General features: G+C 59.7%; 1 protein-coding gene across 7 annotated transcripts in view; it reads left to right on the top strand.

Moving 5' to 3' along the window:
- PEMT (phosphatidylethanolamine N-methyltransferase) overlaps window positions 1–20,537 on the top strand; it is an 84,833-nt gene extending 64,296 nt beyond the window's left edge. For all 7 annotated transcript variants that reach the window (XM_047708611.1, XM_047708617.1, XM_047708613.1 and 4 more), the window contains exons 3-7: window positions 2,423–2,538; window positions 14,761–14,906; window positions 17,177–17,288; window positions 19,907–19,981; window positions 20,232–20,537. In XM_047708611.1, coding sequence (XP_047564567.1) covers window positions 2,423–2,538; window positions 14,761–14,906; window positions 17,177–17,288; window positions 19,907–19,981; window positions 20,232–20,289 — 507 coding nt within the window. In that variant the 3' untranslated portion in view covers window positions 20,290–20,537. The remainder of the gene's footprint in view (window positions 1–2,422; window positions 2,539–14,760; window positions 14,907–17,176; window positions 17,289–19,906; window positions 19,982–20,231) is intronic.
- The last annotated feature ends 1,676 nt before the right edge of the window (window positions 20,538–22,213 follow it).

Raw genomic sequence — 22,213 nt, 5'->3', positions numbered from 1 at the left:
AAAGCTTTTGTGAATGAAAGGAGATTAGAAAGAGAGTGAAGACTATGGACAGAATGGGAGAAGATATTTGCGAATCAGATATCTGATAAAGATCTACTACCCAGAATATATAAAGAACACTTACAGCTCATTAACAAAGATAATCAACCCAATGGAAAGAATGGCAAAGGACTCCAACAGACTCTTCTCCAAAGAAAACATACAAATGGCCAGTAGGTGCATGGAAAGATGTTTCGTGTCATCCATTAGTGTGTGGGGATCCCAAATGAGGCGGCTTGCCACTTCTCATCCACTAGAGTGGCTACAGCTTTTGTTGTTGTTGTTGTTGTTTGTAAATGGGAAATACCAAGTGTTGGCGAGCATGGGGAGAAATCGGAACCCTTACACTCCTGGCTGGCATGGAAAAATGGTGCAGCCACTGTGGAGAACGATCTGGAAGTTCCTCAGTAAGTTAAAAATAGATTTACCCTATGACCCCGTAATTCCGCTGCTGGGTATACCCCCAGAAGAAGTGAAAACTCGTGTCCACACAAACTTAGATGTGGGCGTTCACAGCAACCTGGTCCCTAGTAGCCAAAGGACAGAAATGACCCGAATGTCCATCACCTGCCACACGGGTAAACAGAATGGTCTCCGCACACAACGGGATGTTGTTCGGTCATAAAGTCGCATGCGACAGCGTGCATTAACCTCAGGATCGTTATGCTGAGTGAAAGCCAGCTGCAGAAGGCCCCAAGGTTCTGTTTATCCCCCTTTTGGAAGAGGGAAACCCACAGACATGGAGAGAGAGATTGCCGGGGGCTGGAGACGGGGAGGCAGAGTGACAGCTAACTAGTATGAGGTTCCGGTGTGGGGTCTGGAATTAGACCCTGGTGATGGCTGCACAGCGAAAAAACACTTTGAATTTTATCCTGAAATGTTTTTTTGAAAACCTCGAGTTGCCCACAAGAAGCGCACCCTGTGCCCGGCCCTGCCTTCCTCACACCAGGCCTCCTGCGGGCCCTGGGTGCAGCCTTCGGAACCTCTGGAATGCTCAGCCCTCGCTTCCGCTTCCCAAGTGAAGCCTGAGCTTCCCATGGGGTCAGCAGGGGCCGCCTGTCTGGAGCCAGACAAAGGGTTTGTTTACCTTCTGGGAGAATGGGGGAGCGGTGGGGGGGGGGGGTCAACAGCTGATCTGCAATTGCGGGGAAGGCCCAGGAGTAAACTTCCCATAAACTCCAGCCGTCCCCCACCCTTGCCCCTCACCACTCAGGCTCTGAGGACAGGCCCCGGGAGCCACCTCCTCCAGGGACAGAGTCAGAGTTGGTGGCCTTGGGCCAAATCACAGGTGTGCCTGGAACCGCCAGTCACACTCTGGGACCCAGTGCCGGGAAGGGCCGGCGCGAGGTGGGAAGTGGCACTGGGCGTCAGAAGAAGAGCGGCTGAGGCCGTAGTGGAGATACTGGCCCTAGGAGCCCCGGGGACCTCATCCTCTTGCAGTCCTTCTGGGACCATAGTGGGCCAGTGGGGGCCCTCGAGACCCTCCGTGTATGACACATGTACACATATGTTCAAGTTCAGGGCCCAGGTGGGTGACCTGCTCACATAACCACAGAGCGACCACCTCAACTCCCCAGCATCCCTGACTGTGGATTTGCCTCTGTGCTCCCTGCCCCCGGCCTCCACCCGCAGGTGCAGGGGAAGTGCCCCCCCCAGCCTCCGACCTCCGCCCAGCATGTGCAGGGGGAGCGCCCCTCCCCACTCTCTGCCCACAGGTGCAGGGGAAGCCGAGCGTGGCGGCTTGTGCACCTGAGGTAGCTGGGCTGGTGGAGACGAGGAGAGCCGGCTGTTCACCGTGCTCTGTGTGAGCTGTTGAAGGTTTCGAGTCTAGATACGATTAGTGCGAAAAACTGAAACAAGGATTCCGTGGCTAAAATTAAAAACTTGGAAATCTGTGCCTGGCGGGGTGCTGGGGTAGCAGGGGTGAGGGTGTGGATTGCCCCTTCTTGGCCTCCCTCTCCTCACCGGGCGATGAGAGCATCCTGCAGGTAGGATGTTGGCCCCGGGGCTGTGCTCTCCCCTTGGCAGCTCCTGTCTGTACCCTCGCGGCCTGGCGTGGCCGTTGCGAACAGTGTTGGGTGGGACACTGGCTTTGCAGCAAGGCCCAGAGGCTGGTCCGAGCCCTGCTCCGACCAGGGTGCCTCTTCTGGGTTCGGCTCTCCTTCCGCTGCTCCGTGTGTGTTGTGTGTTTCCAGAAGGACCACGCGGTCCACCTGGCAGGACTAGAGGAAACCCCTGTGGGGCTGGCCCAAGTTCCACAGGCACTTGCTTCTTGTAACTCTCCCTGCTTGACATGGGGACCTGCCCCCCGCGTCCACGTGGGTCCCGGATTCTCCGCAGCAAACGTCTTACGTTGCCTCCTCCTCTCTTCTGCGCTGTTTAGGTTGCAAGATGGGAACAGAAAACCCGCCAGCTGAGCAGGGCCTTCCGATCCCCCTACCTGGCCTGCTACTCCCTGGGCGCTGCCATTTTGCTCCTGAACGTCCTGCGCTCACACTGGTAAGCTCCCCTAGGCCGCCTGGCCAAAGTCTGTGTCATCGTCGGCATCCATGGCATGCAAAGGGGCGGCCACTGCCGGCGGTATGAGGCTGTCCACCGAGATGCAGGGAGCACTGTGTCTGCACCTGGGGAATTCTCTCCAAGCTTTCCTGCCATGGCAAGTCACTCTTCCCTCGCTGGGCCATCAGACTCCTGTGGGCAGAGAAGTCCTCGTGGCCCCGGGAAGGGGACAGTGGCATGTGCCTGGGATCCGGGCGTGGAGGAATGGGGTGGACAAGGCCAGGTGGTCCCCAGGCTCACATCCCCTGTCTCCAGTGTGTAGAGAGAGCTGCTGCGGGAGTCCCCTCTGGGAAGGGCTGGGACAGAGGCAGGTGACACTCGGGGACGGGGCCTCATCCAGGCTCGGGCTGTGCCAGCGAGCTGCTCTTCTCATCAGTGGACTTGATATATTACTTTCCTACCATCCAAGGAAGAGGACAGAGCAAGCGAGCTCCTTCTAGATGGTGAAGCGCCGTCCCCAGGCCGGTGGCGAGCACTTGTGCTCAGATGGGAGACACGGCACCCTGCGGGCAGCAGGAGGGTGGTGAGAGCCTCCTCCTTCAGAGGTGGCCCAGCCTGGCCTGGCTGTCCCTGAGCCTTGGGTTCTCCCTCCTTGGTTCTGTGAGAACTGTGGTGGTCAGCACGCTAGCTCCTGGACTGAACTGTGGCCCATGCAGTACTTTGAGAAATGGAGACAAGACATAGGAGAACCCCCGTCCCTGACTTGTCGTGACAGATGAGCTCTTTAGGTGCCAGCCCCCACCTGGCAGTGGCCATCGGGGAGCCAAGGGGCAGCTGGTCCCCAGGTTCCCCTGTGGGTCCTGGGGTGGGGTGTGCGGGTGCAGCGTCAGTAGATGTCAAGGACGAGGGGGTGCGTGTTGACTGGGCCCTTCCCACTCCCACCCCGAGGGAGCCAGGGCCCCGGCCTTCCCTCTCTGTGTTCAGGACTTCTTTGCTATACACCCCTGCTGCCTTCCTGCCATGGTGGGCTTGGCCTTCTGGGCGTGGGGAGAAGGAGTGTGGCTAGGAGGGACCCTGCCAAGGCCAGCCTTCCCCATGGACAGTTGCTTCTTGGCCTTTTGGGCTCCCTGCTCATTGTCACGTTATAGTGACAGCCCCAGCCGTGTCAGTGGGCTCTGGGTCACCTCTTCCCAGGCCCCTGGCAGGGACTGCACCCCATTCTCTTGCCTCACCTCTGGTTGGATCTGGCCTCTTCTTGTGCATTAGCCCTTGGCGTCCGTGGCACCTGCCAGAGCCCCAGGTGACCCCCCACTCCAGCCCAGCTCCTGCAGAGCCCCGAGGCCGTTCGTTGGTACAATGTAAGACCACGTGACAGTGAGCCCCAGGGGTGTCAGGCTTGTGCCTGTCCTGTGAGCCAGTCAATGGCCAGGGCCAAATGCTGCACCTTGCTCAGAGGTGATCAGTGAGCACTCAGGCTCAGTGCAGAGGATTGAGCCTGCACTGGGAGCCCGGCAGACCCCTGGCCCTGGGGAGAGAGGTCACAGGGTGGCTCAGAGGCGCCAGCACTATCTGAAAGTGGAAGAGTGCTCTAGATGTGGAAACAAGAGGCTCACTTCTTGGCCCTGTTCCTCTGTGCCCTGGGCCTCCTTCGAACTGTGCTCACGGTGCCAGGACTCCGGGACACCTGGCCTTCTCTCTTGCTGTACTCTCCCGCGGGTCTGTGGCTGCCCAGGACGCTGGGGGGGGGGGGGAGGGGGACTGGCCCACCCAGGCCTGTGCCTGTGCTGCCCACCGTGGCCTACCGCGGCCCCTCGCGGCCTCCCAACCTCAGGGTCCTCAGCTCCCCGGGCAGGAGAAGTCTCTCTTAGCATGGTGGCACAGGGGCCCTTGTCACCGCCCGCCCTCCCTGGGACGTCAGTTACCTGTTCTTGGTGTCTTCTGGGAGGCTGCTTCCATCCCTTTTCTGAGCCGGGCCCGGGGTGGGGCTTGCTTAGCAGAACCGGGTGGTGGCTGTCTCGGAGCAGCAGGCCTGGGTCCGGTCCCGATCTTGTCACTGTGCAGACTCATGTGTGTGTCACCACGCTCGTAACCTTTTGTTTCTAGACCCTGCCACGCTTGGCCCTGACCAGAGGGCTCCTGTGAAGTGGATGGCGGGGGGGACTGCCACCTGCACGTGCCCGTGCACCCCCAGTGATCCTGCGGTGTCCCTGGCCTGGAGGGACACGGGCTGGGCGGGGGTGGCCTGTGGGGTCAGGCCACAGCTGGGATGCGGTGGGAAAGAAGGCACCCCGAGGTTCCCAGAGCCAGGGCAATGACATCATGGATCGGGTTTTCGATTCACAGGGGCTACTCTGCTCTCCTAGCTAACCTCCCTCACCGCACAGCTTAGGGAAACCATCACTTCGGGTCCCCACAGCAGCCGAGGGAGGGGACTAGGAGGGACAGGGGCGTGGAAGAAGGTGCCCTTCCAGCAGAGAAGCTGCATGGGTGGCCACCAGCCCCTTCGTGTCTGCTCTGGGCAAGAGGCCCACATCCCGCCTTGGCTGCCGGACCTTTGGGCGCCCTGTGCTGTGTGCTAGCCTTCCCCCCTGCCCATGGGGTCCCTCCCTCAATGACTCTCAGACCCCGCTGACCTCCTTCCTTCTTCCCCAGCCCCCACCCCGGCCTGTAGCCCAGCCCTGTTAGCTCCTTCCCAGCTCAGCAGATTTCCCTTTGCTTTCTTCCCTTGGGAACATTTGCCCACAGGGCCTGCAGACACTCGCCCCCTCTGGAATGAATGAATGAATGAATCCCTTACCCTCTCTGTTCTGTCTCCCCGCTGGTGTTGAACTCGTCCAGCATTGGCAAACTGTGCTCCCAAGGCCCACCCTGCTAGCCACCTGCCTTTTTATGTCCCATGAGCTACGCTAGAGCCTCATACTAGTGGAATTACACGGTATTTGTTCTTCTGCGTCTGGCTGATTTCCTCAGCAGAATGTCGTCAGGGCTCCTCCCTGTTGGAGCACAGGTCAGAAGTGGCTTCATAATGCCCAGCCAAATAAGCCAGACACAAGGACTCATCCTGTGTGATTCCGCTTACATTGGGGTATGAAAAACATAGAGTCGGTTTGTGGTTGCCAGGGCCTGGGGGGTGGGGGGCGGGGAACAGGGAGATGTTGGCCAGAGGGCACGAACTTCTAGTTAGAAAATGACGAGATTCTGGCAAATCGAATGCACAGCGTTCAAATTATAGTTAATACCGTCTTGTATACTTGAAAGTTGCTGAGAGAGAGGAGATCTTAGAAATTCCCACCACACACACATATACACACACGTGCATTGACTGTGTGAGGTCCTGCTCGCTAACCAACCTTACTGTGGTCATCGTTTTATAATATATGCATACATCAAGTCATCACGCCATATGCCTGACACTCACCCAAAGTTAGGTGTCAGTTATATCTCAATAAAACGGGGACAAAATCAAGGCACTTTTATTTATTTATTTTTTTAAAGAGTGTCCTTCTATAGTTTTGCATGTAACTGTTTGGGGAACTGTACCGTTTCCTACAGCCGCTGTACCAATTTCCCTAACCATCCGCAGTGCACAAGGGCTCCCATTTCTCCACATCCTTGCCAGTGTTTGCAGTTACTATTTTTTCTTTCTTTTTTATTTCTTCTTCTTCTTCTTTTTTTTTTTTTTAAAGATTTTATTTATTTATTTGACAGACATAGATCACAAGTAGGCAGGGGGGTGGGGGAAGGAAGCAGTCTCCCTGCTGAGCAGAGAGCCTGATGTGGGGCTCGATCCCAGGACCCTGGGATCATGACCTGAGCTGAAGACAGAGGCTTTAACCCTCTGAGCCACCCAGGTACCCCCCTCTTTTTTTTTTTTTTTGAGAGTAGGGCAGGGGCAGAGGGAGAAGGAGAGAGAGAATCCCAAGCAGGCTCCACAGTCAGCACGGAGCCCAATGCGTGGCTCGATCCCACAGCCCTGAATTCATGACCTGAGCCAAAGTCAAGAGTCAGACCCTCAACCAGCGGAGCCCCCCAGGCTCATGTTATAATTTTTTCAAAACGGCCATCCTTAAGACTATGAACTGTTTTGATTTGCATTCCCTTGAGCATTTTTTTTCATGTGCTTATTGGCTATCTGTCTATATTCCTTTGAGAAGTGTCTATTCAAGTCCTTCGCTCATTTTTTAATCAGGTTGTTTGTCACCATTGAGTTATACAAATGCTTACGTTTTAAGTGGTTCTGTGAGCCTCTACAGGATATCCCAGGTTTTGCCTCTCAGCCTTCAAAACTGAAAATCTTTATTCTCTGGCCTTTTGAGAAATAGTTTGTCAACCCCTGGGCTAGTTGCTGACTGAGGTTCCTTCTAGCTCATTCAGAGGCATAATTTTATGATTTTCCATATCAGGTGTCAGCAGACTTTTTCTGTAAGGGCCGGATGGTAAGTGTTTTTGACTCAAGGGCCACAGAATCTCTGTTGTGACTCCCGGAGATGGCACGTCAGTGCGTAAAGATATGCGCATGGCTGGGTTTCAATAGAACGGAATTTACGAGAACCATTGGCAGGGCCAAATTTGGCCATAGGCTGTGGTTTGCCTGCTCCTGCGCTCCATGAAAGGAAAGTCCCATTGCTGCTTTTGTGTATCCATATCCACCTGGTGGATGCCATCCCGGACCTTGGGAGGGAGCGTGAGTCAGAGCAGCCTGGGGAAGGGGCAGTGCCCTGGGCTGCCTCAGCTCTGCTCCCGATGGGCGGGCCTGAAGCAGGTCACTTAGGCTCTCTTGGTCTCCTGTGTGAAGTGGAGCGGGAGTCTGGAGTCACCTGTCCTCACTGACCAGCTCCTCTCGGAGTGTCTGGCCATGCAGGGGAATCCTGGGCCGAGCCGATGCCATCCTGCCCCGGGCGCCATTTTATAGTAACATGGATGGGGCGGTGATGTGGGCAGAAATCCATGCTCCACTCGGGAGCCAGTAGGAAGTGGGTAAAGGAGGGACCGCTCTGCCTGGATGCCAGCAGGAGGCAGGACACTCGGGGGCCCCGGGTCTCTGGTTCCCTGATGGGGGCGCCTCCTTCCTGCAGGCCCCCAGCCCAGCACTGTGGGTTCCTAGGAGACCAAGGGGACAGGCCCCCAGCAACCCAGCTCCAGACATGTAGACACCCGCAAAGAGCTCCCTGCCTCATTCTTGCATCCAGGGCCTGGGGAGAGCTGGGAAGAAGTCCTCCCCATGTCCCGCTTCTTGTAGCTGATAGCTCCTCCGCTCGGCCTCCTTCCTGGCTTCTTGTTCTTGGCATTGGCCTGGCCCGGTGTCTGACTTCCGGCCCATGACTTTTCTCCCGGTTGGACCTGCCACACCAGGAAGTTTCTGGGACGAGAGGGAATGTGCTCGCAGGCAGGACTGCTTTCTCCGCTCACCTTCCCCAGCAGCAGGCACTTTCCCTCCTCCCGGGCCCTCTCGCACTTGTCCTTCCCTCTGCCGCATGGAATGATGTTGGGGAGTGGGGCTTCCAGAAGACGCTTGTGAGAATCCTGGCAAGACCCCCTCCTGCCTGTAGCCTTCTGCCATTCCCCGCCCCCTTATTTTCCTGAGCGCCCTTTCTCATATGTGCCTTTGTCTGATTCCTGTGTGTTTTCTTTTTCTTTTGTGGTAAATAATACATATAACAGGAAATTCACCATTTAGCCATTTCAGAGTGTACAGGTCTTATAACAGCGATGTTTAGAACACTTGCGATGTTGTGCAGCCCCTTTTGTCTAATTCCAGAACTTTGTCACCCCAGATGAAAACCCTGTACCCATTAAGCACATGTCCCCCCACCCCCATCCCCGGGCACTGGAAAATCCGAATTGGCTTTCCGGCCCTGTGGGTTTGCCTCTTCTGGCCATTTCCAGTGTGTCTGTCCTTCTCTCTGTAAGCCACAACTTCCGTGGTGGGGTGGTGGGCGGCAAACGCACCCATGTCGGTGGGTGGGTGGGGGGACTGTTGAATGGAGCACAGAGCATGTGCCTGGTAAAGCCCTGGGCAGGGGTGTCAGGAGAGCACTGGGCTGCGGGTCTGCCAGGCATGAAACCAGGGCCCCGTGGTGGTAGCCAGTCCAGAGGGGCAGGACCAGGCATCCGTGTCAGCCGGTCTGCCCCAGCCAGGCGAACAGAGGTGGTCTGGGGGCCGCCAACAGGATGCGTGGGCTCCTTATTGGGAAACCATCGGTGCAGACCTGTTCACTCTGGCTGTGGAGCGTGAGGGAGACGGAGGCCTGGGGAGCCCCTGGGGGACATCTGTTGAAGCCCCTGCCCTGCTGGCTGCATCCCCTGCAGAGCCTGGTGGCCTGGAGCCAGCATGACACAGCGTGGCCCCAGTCCCACCCCGCCACCTCCTCCCTGGGGAGCAGCCTGGAGCAGGGCACCAGGGAGCCTCTGCTGTATGGGCCAGCCGCTCAGTGGCGCCCGTGTTCCAGCACGCTGCAGCACTGCCCGGGGTCCTGTGGAAACGGGGTGGGGGGTGTGCCAGCATGGGGGCTGGCAAGCAGGAGCAGGCGGCCTCCTCGCACAGGCTAGGGTACACGTTCGGCAGAAACGGGGCTGGGCCGCGGCCAGGGGAGCAAACCACCTGCTCCTCTGGGTAGTAGTTGCCTGGGAGCAGGCCCCGCCTCCCCGCCCATGCATGGTCCGGACACATCGCTGGGGCGTCCCTGCATGGGTGGCTCTCTGTCCCGGTGGCATCCGTGTGCTGGTCAGTGCTGCATCCAGGGCCTTTCAGGGACTGCTCACAGGATGAGGTCGGGACAGGCCCAGTGGCCGGGTGGCCGTACCGAGGAGTGCACCAAGGCTGCCCCAAGTTCACTGCCGAGGGGGGCTGTCAAAAGGGCCAGTGAAAATGTGGGGGCTCCCCCAGGCTCGAGGAGTGTGATCCTGGTTGCTGGAGGCCCTCCACTGCTAGTATCTGCACTGCGCGGGGGCATGTGGTCCTCCCCACAGCGTGGGGCTCGGCTGCTAGGCTGGCGGGAGAAAGTCTGACTTCTTTCTGACCTCCAGAGCCTCTTTGAAAGGCTCCTCCACTCCATCCCCACCTGGCCAGCGTAAGTCTCCTTTTCGATGAACTGTAATTACATCTGGAAATGCCCCTCACCTGTGTTCGCAGGGCCTCCCACAGCCAGGGGGAGGGATTCTGAGGGCCTGCCTGCTGAAGTCCCGTGGAGATCTGCCTGCCCCATGGTGGAAGGGAGTTCTGGGCGCAGGGAGCAGGAGGCATGGCTGGGGTCAGCCTTGGCTGTGCAGGTGGTGCGGGCACTGAGGTTTGCCATGGGGCAGGGCCTCAGATAGAGGTGTGGTCAGAGTGGAGGCGCTCCAGAAGGAGGCAGGTGAAGACCGAGGCCAGAGCTGGGAGCCCCAGAGGTCCATGCAGACTTAGAATCCGGAGATGGGGCAACTGATGGATGTGGGAATGAGGGGTTTCCCTCAGATACCTTTTATCTCCTGGTGCCCAGAGTTCTGTCGTATCCTGCCCGGCCTGTGAGCTGTGGCCAGGGCCTGTGTGCTGTGCGCCCCCTACCCCATCAGCGCAGGCAGGAGAGGTGGGAGCAGCCGGAGAGCTGGCTGCCTGACCAGGAGTGTGGCCAGGCAGGCTGGGTTAGGCTACCCTGAGGCAAAAGGGGCCTGGCTGTGGGATTTTGAGTAGGTTGTGGGCTGGCGGGACACACAACCCTGCATTTCAACAGGTTGGGCCCAGATGTTGGGGTCGGGGCCCCGGTAGAGGTCGCTCTCCCCTCCAGGGCAGTGGGGGCCAAGGACTTACAGCTGGGAAGGCAAACACAGGACCCTGCCCCTGCCCACTCACCTCCCCAATGCCCCACCCCCACTCCATCTGTTTCCTTATTTGTAAGATAAGACAGACCCTCTCTTGGCCGTGATGGGTTTGGGAAATGCTTTGAAAGGTGCTGTGTTCATTCAAGGTACAGCATCCTGGCCCTAAATTCTCTCTGTGTGACGATTTCGTAGGGGGTGACGTGGGTGAGCGTTTTTGTTTTGTTCTGTTTTAGTACGTATAGGTCTATTTTAATGTGGATTAGGGAAAAATAAGTCAGCCCACCAGAGGCCCATGTTCATGGATAGTTTTGCGTAACTGGGCTGAACAACCAGGCGTGAGCTAACCTAAGCCTGGGAGGTAGAGTCTGAAGGCCGTTGCCGCTCAGGTTTGCCTGGATGACCCGGTGAGGACGCCCTTGAAGGACCGGAGTCCGTCAGTGGCGGTCCGTTGCAGACAGACATGGGGACAGGCCTGTCTCGGGGCTGGGGTGCCGCATGTGGCCAAGCCGGCTGCCTGGTGTGTGGCGGGGACACAACGGGCTGTGACACCCTCTCTTTGCCTCCACCCTGGATTCCCGGATTTCAGGGGAGCAGAGCACAGACATCCTCAAGTCACACGGGTGACCGAAAGCTCAATCCAGTTTTATAAAAATAGAACCCGAGACAAATGGATGAGTCTCTCCACTCCCACCCCTAGTGCGGAATCTTTCCGAAGGAAATTGCCTCCTATTACTTCATTCTATTACGGAGAGTGTGGCTCACAGAGCCACTCATCCCTCCATTAATTTTCCGTGGGGAATGGACTGTGCCTTCTGGCTTAATGGAGGAGCTGGAACACCACAGGTCACCTGATCGGGGCCGGCCCCTGCCATTCCAGGAACCCTGATGCCTGTGGGGCCCGCTGGCGCACAGGGCGTCTGAGCAGAGCTCCTGGGAAGGGCATCGCCTGCTGTCTGTGCTAACCCTAGACAACAGCCCCCTCGTGCTTTGTAGGGAGTAGGAAAGTGCTTCTCTGTGGGCCCCTCTCTTCCTCTCTTCCCACTGGTGAAGGACTACGAGAGGGGCCACGGGTGGGCCCCTGGGGCGAATCTGGGGCCGTCGCCCACACTTCAGGGCCTTCTCCTTCCCATCACCGGCCCAAGATCTGCCCTTTCTTAGGAATCTCCATTTGCTTCCAACCAGATGGCTTTAACAGCAAGGCCGTCCACCTGGGAAGCTGCTCCCGCCCCGCATGCCAGAGGTCAGAGTGAGAACTTTCCATTTTCATCTGCCGCCATGCTAGGCGCACTCAGGGTCAGGGGACTTGCGTGCTTCTTGGAGGATGCGAGGGATTCTGGCAGAGGAGCATGACACCGAGGCCGGCTTCTCTGGAACCCCATATCTGGTCCCATCCGGGCTGTGACTGGGCTCGGTGCCCCAGCCCCAGGACTGCCCCCGCCCCCGTGGCCACAGCAGCTGCTCTCCACTCTGTGCGCCCGCAGCCGTGACTGCCCACTCGAGGGCACCGCCCGGGCTGGACAACCCCTCACTGAGGTCTCTCCAGGAGGCTGTGTGCTCCCCAAGCTCCTGGGCCAGGCTCTGTTCCCAGCCTCTGCTGGGGCTGTTCCTTTTTCTGGAATGCTCTCCCCACCCATCATCCCCTTCTCCTGGGGAATGTCTTTATCTGATCCCAGCTTTAGCCTGGCTGTGGCCTTCTGGGCCCCTTGTCCCCTGTGGTCGTCGTGTGGCACGTGGTGTTTCATCACATGGTGTCACCCTGCCTGCACACCTGTCCCTCCCGCTGTGCACAAGCCCCACAGGCAGAGCCTGACAGGTTTCGTGCTTACCAGAGTGGGCACAGCCACTGGCCACGGCTCCAAACAGGGCGACAAGGGGTTACTGTCGCTGTCACACAGAGGCAGACGCCAAAGCTCCGGGTACCCAAGTCTGTCTGAGCATGAATGCTGTTCTGCCAGGAGTTCTTTCAGTGGGCTGCCATGGGGGGCCTCCAGAGCACTTGAGGCAGATGGGTGTGCTGGGCTGGTCAGAGGGTGTCCGCCGTGCCTCATGTCCCTAGATTTGGGGGCCACGGTCAGCCCAGGCAGGGAGGAGCAGGTGCCTGAGCTATGTTGAGGGGGGTGGAGCCCAAGAGCCAGGCAGGGGGCGGGTACCCCAGTCCAGCCCCCACCGCCCATATATACACATTCACTCTCTGCAGGGAGGGGCCGGGGGGGTTCCTTCGTGCCCTGGTTGCCAAGGAGCCAGGGGCCTACAGGTGAGCCCCTGGCAGGGCCTGCACCCTCCTACAGACAGCAGGGATGGGAGGGTGCCAAGGCCGAGTGCTGAAGCTGCCTGCTCCGGGACCGGAGCTGCTGGGTCTGTGGGGTTGAAGGGGCGCCTGGGTCACGGGGCTGCCCAGTGTGTGAGGGCCAGTGGTTTACCAGAAAGTCAGGTGAGGGCCTTCAGGGGTGAGGCATGGGAGTGTGCGTGACCCTGAGCCGTCCCAGCAGCTCTGCCCGGATCTGCACAGTGGCCCTGAGCCGGGGCAGCAGGGAGGCGGAGGGAGGGCAGTGGTGGGCGGAGAGCTGGGGGTGTGGGCAGCGTGACCGGTGGCCGGGTGCTCCTTGATGTACATGCTGCTGCTGGACGGTTTGCCCCACTGGCCTCTGCCGCAGGCGGAGGGTAAGACCGTGGACTTGGGGGCCGCTTTTCCTCCAGTTGGTGAAAATGTATCATAACCCATCCTACCTGGTATGTGCCAGATGCCGGGGTGATACTCGAGGGAAGGAGAAGCAGCCTCTGTTCTCCCAGAGCTGAAAGTAGTTGGAGGGGAATGTTCTGGGGAGGGGGTTTTTAGCTCAGTATCGGGATAGTTTTACAACAATTGGAATTTGCCAATGGAATGAATGAGTGAAGATGGTGAACTTGTTCTGCTTGAAAGAGCCTTGTGAATAGAGTTGCTTTGTGACGGATGGATGGATAGATACAGGATAGCTGATGGACAGATGCACGGGTGGATGGATGCATGGATGGATGGGTGGACAGACAGATGGATAGGTTCATGGATGGCTGACAGGTGGAAGGATGGATACATAGGGGATAGATTAATGGGTAGGTACATGGATGGATGGGTGGATGGAGAACAGACTGATGGTTGGGTGGATGGGAGGTGGATGGTTGGAAGGAGGGGCGGATGGATGGATGGACAGAGGATAGACTCATGGATGGGGAGATGGTAGAGGGATCGGTGGATGGATGGATGGATGAATAGAGGATAGACTGATGGATGGGTGACAGATGGTAGAGAATAGACTCGTGGATGGGCATGTGGACGGATGGGAGAGTGGATGGGTAGAGGCTAGCCAGGTGGTTGGCTGTGCGGGTGGGTAGGCAGACAGTGAGCGGCCCTGCTAAGAGGTCCCTGGTACACAGTGGGTATACAGTGGGTCTCCTACTCTCGCAGGAGACCTCCGTGCTCTGAGGTTTACGATCATGGGGGAATGGGAAGTGAATGTTAGCAGTACACGTGTGCCCTTGCTCCCACACATATCCTTTCCTTTGAGTGTGTCCTCCCGCGAGCACCAGTTCCCCGCTAGCGAGGCAGAGGTCCAGTGCGCTCCTGTGTGTCAGCACGAGTCCCGCCTGCAGCAGCCACGCGGGGAACCTGAACCTCCAAACCCACGAGCATGGTCACCCGCCTTTGTCACTTGCTGGTCAACAAGGCCTTCGATGGCTTGGCCCCGACAGGAGCTTGCTAGGGCCGTTTGGACGTGGGGGAAGATATAGGGAGCCCCTGAGGGCCCACCTGGGATGTGGCCGGCCCGGCACAGGAAACGTGGGGGCCACAGAAGGGGTGAGCATGCCCCAGGCTTCCCAGGGGCACTGGGTCCACCAGGGGCCTGGGATGCCACCCGCCCGTGCAGCATATGCCAAGTGCAGGGGGACACAGGTGCGGCCAGGGGCATGCAGCCGTTCCTTTTGGAGCCACACTGACCTTTGAAGTCCCGGTTGCTAACTGGACAGGAACCAGAGTTTGCAAACTGGTGGGCTGGACCTGGCCCACGGCCTTGCAGAGTCTAACATGGTTGTCATTCTCACCTGTTTCTAATAATTAGGGGATTTTAAATACAAGTCACGACTTCTGGCTTCTTGAAAACCAAAAATGTTAGCGGGTCCCAGGTTCCTCATTGTGGTCACTACCCTGCTGGCAGCAGGGGGCTGGGGCTGGAGGGAGCCCCCGTCGGGCAGGGCTGTGCCGTCCACGTCCCCTGCACTCTACCCGCAGCCAACTTCGCTTGGTGTCACCTGCCCAGCCTCAGTGGACTCTGAGTCTAAGATCCCTGGATCGGCTGTTCTGGGGGTCACCTGGGGGATGCGGTGGGGGAGGGGAAGGGCAGGGCAACCCCTGTCCATGGCAGTGACCTCCTGACTACCCCTGCTGCACAGCTTCACACAGGCCATGCTGAGCCAGCCCAAGATGGAAAGTCTGGATAACCCCACAGCCTACTGTGTGGGCCTCGCGCTCCTGGGAGTGGGGAGCACTTTTGTGCTCTCCAGTTTCTTCGCCCTGGGCTTCACTGGGACCTTCCTAGGTAAGACCCCGAGGGCCGGGGGGCCATGAGCAGATGCCCTCTGGGTCCCGGGGTGGGGTGGTGCCCGGCTGGTGTGTTGCTTTGCCCCTAAGTCTGAGGCTCTGGGCACGTTGCTTCTGCAGGCCCCTGCCTATCCATGGTTAGCTGGGGAGGCTGGCCTGTCTTGTCTGGCCGGTTGGCTGCCAGGCCAGGTGGCATTGCCATTTGTTGCCCTTGGGCCACAAGCCAGGGCTGGTGCAGGTCTGGAACGGGTGGGGGTTGGGGGCACGCCACTGTCCCTGCTCTGCGTTCCCCACTGCCTATGGCTCAGGGGCTTTTGGGCTCCAGTTCTCATGACATCAGCAACTTGCCCAAGAAGGAGTGCAGCTGGGGGAGGCTTCCAGAGCAAGGCCATCTTGGGGACAGGGACAGAAAGGAGGAGGGAGCCCAGAGAAGGAGCCCAGCAGGCAGGGACACGTGGGAGGTGCCCACCCCTCCGATGGGCTGGGTCAGGGCTTCCTGGGTCCTCTCTGCTCTCAGCCCCTGGCCAACTTCACCGAGCTGGCCTCAATTTCCTCTAGCGCCAGGGGCAGTCCCCAGCGCCCTCCTGGTCCGCCTGGGGGCATCTCCGTCCACAGTCACTTGGGGCCTGGGGTATGCAGGCTGCAGGGGAGAGCTGGAGCTCTGAGGGCGCTGTGCTCGCAGGCAGAGGAGATTCAAGGGAGCAGCACATGCAGGGGGTGGGAGCTGCGCCGGTCGCCCACCTGCAGCAGCGGGACCCTAGGCAGGTTACGCCTCATGTCTGGCTGGAGCTTTAGGTACCCAGGTCCCAGAGAGGGGCAGTAGGCGGGAAGGTGGGAAGAGGCGTTGGGAGCTCCTGGGTCTGCCCGGATGGAGCAACGCACTGGGGCGGGCAGGAGGGAGGCCCAGTAGCAAACTACAAGCTCCAGGCCAGGATGGCGGGCAGGTGGGCCTGTGTGTGGAGGTCTGGTCTGATCAGGGGTGGAGGTCAGGTGGGGGCCACGTCACAGGTGTCCCTGAAGGCCTGGCAGGGGCCTGAGGCTTCACTGCTGGGTAGGAGGACCTGGAAAGCTCTCCCAGCGACAAGGAGGTTGCACTGCTGGGGTCGTTGGGGAGGAAGGGCCACGGAGGGAAGAGGGGTCCTGTCCTGTCTGCCTCGGGTCCTCTGAAGACCAGGGTGAGTAGCCCAGCAGCACACAGGCGCGGCGCAGATGTGGGCAGAGAACTGGGAAGGGGCCAGTGTGGGAGGTCAGGGTTGTTGGGGGGAGAATCGCCTGGGGGAGCCAGTCAGGATGAGCAGTTGGTGACTAGCCTAGCAGCCCGGGATGTAGGGCACGGCGGCCGGGTCCCTCCCATGAGTCAGCCCCAAAGCGGGTTTCTGTGCCATCCACCTCTGGGCCCACAGCCCCTTTCCTGCCTCCTGGGAAGAAAGCCTTCCGCAGCCTCCCGGGTGCCTCCTGTGCCCCTGGAGCCCTTTGTCTCCAGATAGCGGATTCCTCCCGCCTGCGGCTGCCCTACTTCTGTCTCCAATGAAGCTCAGAGGCATTTCTGGGGCGCGGAGGCGGGGAGGATGCGCCGGTGCCCTTTCGTGAGCAGCACGGTGCCCGCGGCTGTGCAGGCTGCCCATGGGCCTGCGCCGGACATGGCGTCTGTGCCTCTGTGCCCCTTAGATCGGCCTTGGGGGTAGGCCACGTGGCCACGTTTTGGAGTTGCCAGATGCTGGGCCAGGCTGGGGTCGGCTGTCTGACTCTCCGCTGTGACCAGCTGCTCTGGGCTCCTTGGCGGCCACAATTCCGGAGCTGACCTCCTGGGTGGTGGGTGGTCCAGGGTAGGGGAGTGGAATGGACCCCCTCATTTCCCCCCGCGTGGGAGGTGCTCACCCGGGCAGAAATAGTGGGCAGCAGGCAGGCCTGCTTTTGAGAGTGGAAGGGTCTCTTTCAGGAGGTGATGTGAGCTAAGGGAGAAATGCCGAAGGAAGAAAGCCACTGGCTGGACAGAGAGCAGGGAAGGGCATCCCCATCAGAGGGAACAGCATGTGCAAAGGCAGGGGAGAGGAGCAGATGGTGGGTGGGAAGGTCCTTGAAGGCGTCTGCATGCCTGTGGCCCGAGTGGGCCCAGCACCCAGGGTGTCCCTGGATAGGGTTAAACCTGCCCCCCAGCTGGCCTGGACCCTCCTGGAGGGCAGATCCCAAGGTGCCCACCCTGGGGTCTCCCTCAGGAATGGTGTGGCCAGCCTGTGAGCCTCCGGTCCTGCCCTGCCTCGTCCACAGGCGATTACTTCGGGATCCTCAAGGAGGCAAGAGTGACCACATTCCCATTCAATGTCCTGGACAACCCCATGTACTGGGGCAGTACGGCCAATTACCTGGGCTGGGCCGTCATGTGAGTACCGGGTCTGCCCCGTGGGCTGCCGCCTGGGGAGGCGGGGACGGCCTTCTGTCATTTGCGGGGCTGAGGCGATCCCCGGGACTTTCTTCTCCGCAGAAACAAGCTACATCCTAGAACAGGGGGATTAGCGAACTTCCTCCTGAAGGGCGGGAGAGGCGAGGCCCCCAGGCCCACATCTGCAGCTCCCAAGCAGCCGGGAGACAGTGGGTAAAGGAGGGACTGCGGCCGGAGCCAGCACCCCTTCATTTATGGACATGGAAATTTCAATTTCATGTACTTTCCGTGGGTCATGTCATACTCCGTTCCTTTTTTTTTTTTTTAACCACTTAAAAAATGTAAAAACCATTTCTGGCCTACAGACCAGAAGCTGCCAGCTGTGCACTAGAACGTGAGGGCCGGTGGGCCCCCAGCGCCTCTAGGGCTCAGGCTGTGCAGAGACCTCGGGTGAGGAGCTGGCAGCGGGAGTGACGTGGGCTCTGGGGTTCCAACCGTGCGCCCCTCCAGCATGCTTCCTATTTACCCATTTTGGATGTTAGGGCTCCTTCTGTGGGATGTTTTCCTGTAGACAGTGTTCCGCTTTTACTGAATACTTGTGAAACTGCGTGCCTAGAGTGTTACAGGCGCTCCCTGACACCAGGAAGTTACAGGACACAAAGGAATGAATCTCAAATGGTGGGATGTCAGGAGCGTGATCCTTCCTCGAAACCCCACCTTTCAAGGCAGCCCAGATCGGAGCACTGGGCTTTGAGTGTCAGGAGCTGGAGGAGGATCTGTGGGTCTGGCCGGGACGTCTTCCCCTGCCCTAGTCCCACTTGCAGGCCAGACAGTCCCCTTGCCTGGACTCGGGCAGCGGGATCCCAGGGGGAAGGGTCCGTACCCCTAGATTCACTGCCCCCGCCCCCACTGAGCATCTCCCCACGGCCCACCCTACAGCTTCTTGATGCTTCCTACTGACCTCCTTTCTCTACCCACTGCCAGCACACCCACTGTTCTCTCCTATTTCCACCCTCATTTAGTCTTTCCAAACCCAACTTGTGTGTCCCCTCCTCCAGGAAGCCCTCCCTAACCCTTTGCTCCCGCCTACCCCCCCCACCCCCAGCTGCCTCCTCTGTGCTCAGATGGGCCCTCCAAAGGCCGAGCTCACATGTGGGTCCCCTCTGTGCCCCAGTGGGGTGCCTGGTGCCTGAGTGCAATGTCACCTCCACCTCAGGGCTTTTGGGCCATGGCTCTCAGGAACATGAGGCCCTAGAGAGGCCTGGGCTCCCAGAGGCTCCCTCAGGAGGACATCAGCCACACGGTGATGAGAGAGGGCCTCCTCTGTGGCTCAGGACGTGGCCCGGCATCTGAGAGACGTTAGAGATGGGCCATTACCTGGGCTGCCAGATGCTGTCCTCCACCAGGGGCCCCATGGATGGGGCTTCCCGGAGCTGCCGGGTGTGCTGGGCCTCCGGTGGGCCTGGGCATCAGGATTCCCGGGGGCATGAGGCACCGGGGCCTCCTGCTCCGTCCAGGTCTCACCTTCTCTGTTCCCTCGCCTGAGTGGGACACCCCGTCCCCAGGGTGTGCCGCCAGTTCCCTAGGACCAGACCTGCCACCGCCTCGGGCTCAGGGCCAGGCATGTGGCTCCATCTGGACCTCGGTCTCCCCATCTACAGAAGGAGATGATCCTCTCCACACCGGGTTGTTAGCGTGTCAAGGTCAAGGGCGGGGCAGCACTTGGAAAGGGGTGGAGTTTCACATGCGTGGGATAGAGAGGGGGTGCCCACTCGGCGCATGGGCCAGGGCCCGGTGTGGGGGTGCAGGAGGTCGGTCTGAGTGACACTGGCTATAGATTGCCGGCCTTGTCTTCCTGAGCTGGCTGCTGGCAGGTCCACACAGGTGGGAGCCCGCCTGCTGCCCACCTCCTCCCCACCTCCTCCCCAGCTCCTGGGGTGCCTGACTTCTGAGTGCGGAGGCTCTGCTCGCTTTAGAAAACCAAACCAGGGCCAGTGAGTAAAGCTCTGGGAGAGCAGATTTCATTTCAGCCCCAGAGGGGTCTCTGTTAGGTGTTGGCATCTCCCCTGGCTGTGGCGAGGGGCAGACAGCCCTCGCGGCCCTGGGGATGATTCGAACAGAGTCCACAGAATGGGGGGGCCCATGAACCCATTTCCCTCTCTCCTCCCGGCCATCCAGATGCTGCAGCCCAGCCCCTGTGGAGCCTCAGGGATCCGAGGGAGCTAGAAGGTGGGCCCACAGCTGGACAGCAGGTGTCCCCAGGCCTTTCTAGCAGGGAGCCCACGGAGGGCCCACTGGACACTCCACATGCCCTTGGGGACACCAGACCCATTTCTAGAAGACAGCCCGAAGATGCTGTCAGTGAAGGGCAGGTCCCCTGGGACAGCCCCCTATGCAGAAAAGGACCCGCTTGGCCACCGGGCGACTCTGAGAGGCCATTCTTTTCTTCCTGATTCATCCCCGCTGTGTCCTGAGCTGAGGGACCAGGGGCGTGAGAAGAGGGGTGTGGGCCCCCGTTTGAGGATGGAGCCAGCCCAGACATGGTCAGCGAGCAGCAAATGGGTCAGGACTCTGAGAGAGAAGGCTGGGCTCGGCGTCTGACGCTGTCTTCTCCGCAGACACGCAAGCCCCACCGGCCTGCTGCTGACCGCGGTTGTGGCCCTCGTCTACATGGTTGCCATCCTGTACGAGGAGTGAGTAGACACCTGTCACACACGAGGAGCACGACCGCCAGGCTGGGCCGGGCTCCCCGTCACTGCTTGAAGCAGCAAGCTTCAAGCCGGCTCAGTGGAGCCTGGGGGTATTGGACGGGAGGTGCTGAGGGAGCCTAAGCCTCCTGTCCCACGCAGGCACCCCCCTCCGTCCACGCTCCAGCGGGGTGCATGACCTGGGGTGGTGGCATCATCCCCGAGACCTGACCGGAGCTTCTCTCCCTGCCCACAGGCCTTTCACTGCTCAGATCTACCAGCAGAAAGCCTCCCCGTCCCAGAAGAGGAGCTGACTGGGCCTGCGCCACGTCGCTGAGCGTCTGTTGCCTCCGGCCTGCCCCGAGTGCCAAGCCCTGCAGTGGGGAGAGGGGCCCCGGCTGCTGCTCGGTGTTCGGGCCTGGTGAGGGCCACTCCAGTGCCTTGGAAACCTCTGCCTTGGGGGCCCTGGACATGCTGTTGTCTGGCCACTGAGTCCCCGCCCCCACCCTGCTGCTCCCAGTACGTCCTAACTCACCAATAAAGGCACCCTGATGCCAGCGTCCCCTCCAGCTTTCTTGTTTGGCGGGGGAGGGGGCGTGCGAGGGAGTTTAGGGCTGTGAGGAGTGGGGCATTCCCTGAGGGCTCCAGGCCAGATTGATCTGGCTCTCCTCACTGAAGCTTCTCAGCTCCGAGGTGGGCGCCACCATCCACACTAGGCAGGGAAGGGACTTGCCTAGATGTTTGGGCTTCCTGTATGGCCCGCCTCACCTCTGCCCCAGTATCCCGTCTTCTGTCCCTTTCCTTTGGGGAGCCAGCCCAGCCTCAGGGTAGGGGTAGCATCATACACCCAGCAGCCCAACACCTACACGTGCCATGGAGCTCCCAGCCTCTGAGAGCTGCCATCCAGGTAAATGATCAGAGAGCAAAATATTGGCAAAAATTTAAAACCAACGTGGAAGTACGTGGTGGGAGTGGGAGCCCCTCTTAGCCATGGTGGTGGAGGGCCCTCTTGACGAGGTAACATTTGAGCTGAGACCCAAATGAGCAGAGGGAGCAAACTGGAGGATTCCAGGCAGTTGGAATGGAAATACAAAGGCCCTATGGTCAGAACAAGCATGGGGGCCCAAAGCAGCAGGCTCTGAAGGACCGAGCGAGGGAGGAACAGCAGCCACGAGGTGTCTGGCCCCTGGGGGTCAGACAAGTGGGTCGGCCCAGTTGGTGCCCCTTGGGGCATGACCACATTCACAGCTGGGCCGTGACCTCATGCTCTCTGAACCCCAGGCCACCAGGTCCACGCTAGATGAGCTGGCCTTGGAGACAGATCATCTCTGTGGAGTGATCTGAAGGTTATCGGAAAAGTCCAGATGCAGTCACATTGCAAAACCCCTGGGCCTATGAGGGGTCTGTGTCTGGATGGGACCTTGCATGCCCCTGAAGGTGGCCATGGGGTGGGGGCGGGCTGTGGGAAGGCGCTGTGGTTGAGGAAGGAGTGAGGCCTCACGTGCTGCCCTGGACTTGCTAGCAGTGCCCGAGCCTGTGGAGGGAGGGGAAGGGCCGGGCTGGGCTGGACCACGGACATTTGGCAAGCAGCTGCTCTGGGGCCCTGCCCCTGCCCTGCGCTGGTGTCTCCAGACGACCACCCAGGCGGGGATCACCTCCGTTTAGTGGTTGAGGCTGGGTCACTTGTCCAGGAGGCATAGGTCTGTGCTACCCCAAGCTCACGGTCCCTCTCTCTGTCGCTAAGTGGGGAGGAGTTGAAGAGAGCTTCGGGCTCCCCGGGCCCTGGGATGGGGCTTCCTGGGTGGGGCCGGAGGACCTGGGCCCAGCACCCAAGTCTCCCCCCACACTCCTGGGCTGAACTCAGCATCTCTGGTTAACGCTGACATTTCTCTCCTAATTCCTTGTGAGCCTCATCGCCAGAAGGAACAGACCATGTGATCATTTGGGGCCTGTGGGTCAAGCCTGACTGCAGGGCCGAGTGTACCGGGCCTGCCCCTCCTCCGGGCCCCCGCCTTATCTGCAGGCCGCCAGCCCTCCGAGGACACAGGCCAGGCCTTCCCCTCGCCACTCAGACTCCCCACCTGTGCATGCAGCTCTCAGAGTGCCCACCCCCCGACCCTATAACAGGGCCGTGATATTCATGCCTGTCTGTGTATGCAGCAGGTGTCTAGGCTTTGCAGACTTGGACGGCTCCTTCATTACCCACAGAACTCCTTGAGCTCTTTTCTTTGATTTCTG

This window comes from Lutra lutra, chromosome 16 (genome assembly GCF_902655055.1).
Source record: "Lutra lutra chromosome 16, mLutLut1.2, whole genome shotgun sequence".
Taxonomy (NCBI): Eukaryota; Metazoa; Chordata; class Mammalia; order Carnivora; family Mustelidae; genus Lutra; species Lutra lutra.
The sequence above is the reverse complement of the archived record's forward strand: the minus strand, read 5'-3'. Positions and strand labels throughout refer to the sequence as shown.